The 3,210-nt window shown below is 42.6% G+C and overlaps 1 protein-coding gene across 1 annotated transcript; it reads right to left on the bottom strand.

Moving 5' to 3' along the window:
* Window positions 1-724: 724 nt before the first annotated feature.
* LOC143932945 (N-formyl peptide receptor 2-like) lies at window positions 725-1,711 on the bottom strand. Its single transcript, XM_077455878.1, has one exon. The coding sequence runs from the start codon at window positions 1,709-1,711 to the stop codon at window positions 725-727; it is 987 nt and encodes a 328-aa protein (XP_077312004.1).
* Window positions 1,712-3,210: the final 1,499 nt, after the last annotated feature.

The raw sequence follows: 3,210 nt of genomic DNA on the forward strand, positions 1-3,210 counted from the left end.
TAGACCCCCGCCAACAGCAAAAGATCTTCCAGCAGCAGCAATAGACCCCTCACTCAACAGTAGCTCTCTCCCAGCAACAATAGACCCTCCCTCAACAAGAGATCCCCCAGCGACAATAGATCTCCCAGCAGGCAGCATCAATAGGCCCTCCAGCACACCACAGCACCCCTTGCCATGAGCCCTTGTACACACGGTCGGACATTCTGACAACCAAATCCGTTGGATTTTGTCCGACGGATTTTGTCGAAACTGTTGCATACACACGGTCGGACAAAGTTGTTGGAAAATCCGATTGTACATAACGTGATGACGTTATTTCGTTACGACGGGACTATGTTCAGGCTAGTAGCCAATAGCTTTGGTCTAGGAATTTGATCTGAGCCTGTGTGGCACTTTGTCCGTCGGAGTAGTCTACACATGATCGGAGTATGTCCGATCGGAGCATTTTGTCTGAAAGTTTTACGGACAAGTTGGAAAACTTGGTCCGTCGGATACTCCGACGGAAACAGTCCGATGGAGACCACACACATCCGACAAAATGGTCCGATAGGAATCTCTGACCATGTATACAAGGGCTTACATACATTCAGCGCTGGAGGTGCCGGAACTGCATTCCCCTACTTTCCTGCTGGTAAAAAAGCCTTGCCAAAAACAAATTGGATTGATAATGCACTTTCATTTGAAAATGTTGGAAAGTAATCCTTAAATATTTATTGCAACAACTCTATCGCATTTGGCTTATTGCATGATCAGGTACAAATGTGTTTCTATTTGGATCTGTCAGGTTGGCCTCCTCAGTGAAAGTTCTCTCAAACGCAGATTTAATGGAGCTCCAGAATTTTTCCTTGAAGTGTTGGCCAATGAAGACATAAAGAAAAGGATTAACACAGTTGTTTGAATAAGCCAAAGCGACTGATATACGTTTGCCTATGAAAATCACAAGCCTGAGTTTATTATACAATGTGTAGTTTACATATGAATCCATGATGGAAAATACATGGTATGGAAACCAGCAAATAAAGAAGGAAATGATGACGGCAGCAATAACTTTGAAAGGTTTGGTAGATGTTGTTGTGTGTTTTTTTCGAATACGCATAAAGATGACAGTGTAACAGAAGATAATGATGGTAAAAGGTATAACAAACAGAACAATAAATCTTATTATAACTTGTACACTGTGCATTGACCAATTTTTAAAACAAACCAAAGAAGATCTATGACGTATAGATACATGTGCATTTATGAAGTAAGATACATTGAGTAGAAGACATACAATCCAAATTGCAAGAATAACTTTCACAGCCAGTCTCACGGTGTGATGGTTCCGACACCAAACAGGGAAGACCACGGAGATGCAGCGATCAATGCTAATAATGGTGAGCTGTATTACACTGGCAGACAGGTTGAGATATAACACAAAATATCTAAGTTTGCACATAAAGTCTCCAAATGGCCAGTTATAGCCAAGGGCCAAGTAAGTGACAGTTAAGGGTAGGAAAAGGCAGAAGATGAAATCGGCAAAAGCTAAACTTAGGAACCAAAAAGAGTTGACCGTTTTCTTCATCCTGAAGGCAACAAACCAGATGACCAGACCATTTCCAGTGATTCCCAGCAAACATATCCCACATAAAACCACCATGTATAAAATGTAAGATTTACTGAACTTATATGTATAGTATTCATTTGTTTCTTCTGTGATGTTGGTCTCCATTCTTCCAGATATACCAGGGGTCAGATGTGAAGTTGTGACGCTCTAAAAAAGCAAAACATGGAAATGTGATTTAAAAAATACACACAAAGATTTGAAGGTGATTACAAAAAGGCCTCAAGCAAATAAGTTTTTAAAGTAGTACTAGAGTCAGAAGGTTTTTTTACTTTAACCTTTTCACTGCCAGATGCGTTTGTGTGATTTTGCACACATGTTTAAAAAATAATTTTTGACCTGAAGATTGCACAAAAAGCACAAATATTATATATTTTCTGAAAGCAGACACACTAGAGAATAAATAGTGGTAGTTACAATTTTTTATATCATACGATATTACCACCAAAATTTCAGTAATAAAACACACTAACGTGAATCTTATGGCAAGAAAACACAATAAATTACCATAATTTTGGTAAATTATAAAAGATGAGGTTGCACCAAGTAAATAGATACCCAACATACCCAACCTTAAAATTTTGTGCGCCCGGGAAATGGTGTTAAACTTCAGTACCCTATATTTTATATAGGTGACGCTTTAAAAGCCCCCTATAGGTATCAGTTCAGAGTTATAGAGGAGGTCTTCTGTTAGAAGTATTGCTCTTACTCCGACGTGTACGGGGATATGTAACATGTGTATCGCAATCAACGTTTTCACGCGTAGCTGCCCCAATGCATGCGTTTATTTTTGTGTGTATATGTGGGAGTGGGGGGCCTTAACATTTTCTAGGGGATGGGAATTTTATTTGCTTGGGTGTAGCTTTATTTTTTGCATTCAAAAAATCCCCTATGTGATGATATATAAAAATGTGATGATTTTTTGGTTCTCTCTTGAGATATGCAGGGTCTAAAAGACAAGGTATGTCTCCCCCTGTGCGTCATTAAATGTTTTGCAATGCAGATCGCTTGACTTGGAAGTGACGTCATGGACATCGCTTTCCGGGTAACAAGAAGAAGGGGGGGAGAGAGCAGATGTGTGTCCACTCTTCTCCTTCCGATTCACCCGCTGTCACCCACCATGGTCCGCAGATGGGCAAGCGGAGCCCAGTAAGCATTGCGGGGTGTGGTTGCGACGGCACCAGGGGTGTTTTACGAGCGATCGGACAGCAGCGTAGCTTGGTAAGCATGGCGAGGCATGGTGAGTGTCATTGGTACCAGAGGTGTGTGCGAGCGCTTGGGCGGCAGCAAAGCCTGGTAAACATGGCGGGGCATGGTGGCGGGGGTGACACCGGTAACGGGGGGTGTGCGAGCGATTGGGCGGCAGCACATCCCGGTAAGCATGGGGGGTGCAGTGGCAGGGGTGAAGTGGATATCGGAGTGTGTACGAGCGATCGGGTGGCCGCTTGCTGAGGGAAGAGACGGACCATTGCTTCTCCTCACGGCCGAACAGAAAGCGGGTCCTGACACACAATTGCCCGGGATTCCTAAGACTCCCTTGCCAATCTGGACAGAGACATTAATGAATATTAATTTGCTAATGTCACACTAATGGGTGGGCTTGAGGT

The sequence above is a fragment of the Lithobates pipiens genome, unplaced genomic scaffold, assembly GCF_037356315.1.
Source record: "Lithobates pipiens isolate NorthernLeopardFrog02 unplaced genomic scaffold, aLitPip1_a1.2 Scaffold_27, whole genome shotgun sequence".
Classification (NCBI taxonomy): domain Eukaryota; kingdom Metazoa; phylum Chordata; class Amphibia; order Anura; family Ranidae; genus Lithobates; species Lithobates pipiens.

Coding starts and splice junctions, on each gene's coding strand:
- LOC143932945 (XM_077455878.1), bottom strand. CDS start 1,711: ATGGAGACCAACATCACAGAAGAAACAAATGAATACTATACATATAAG.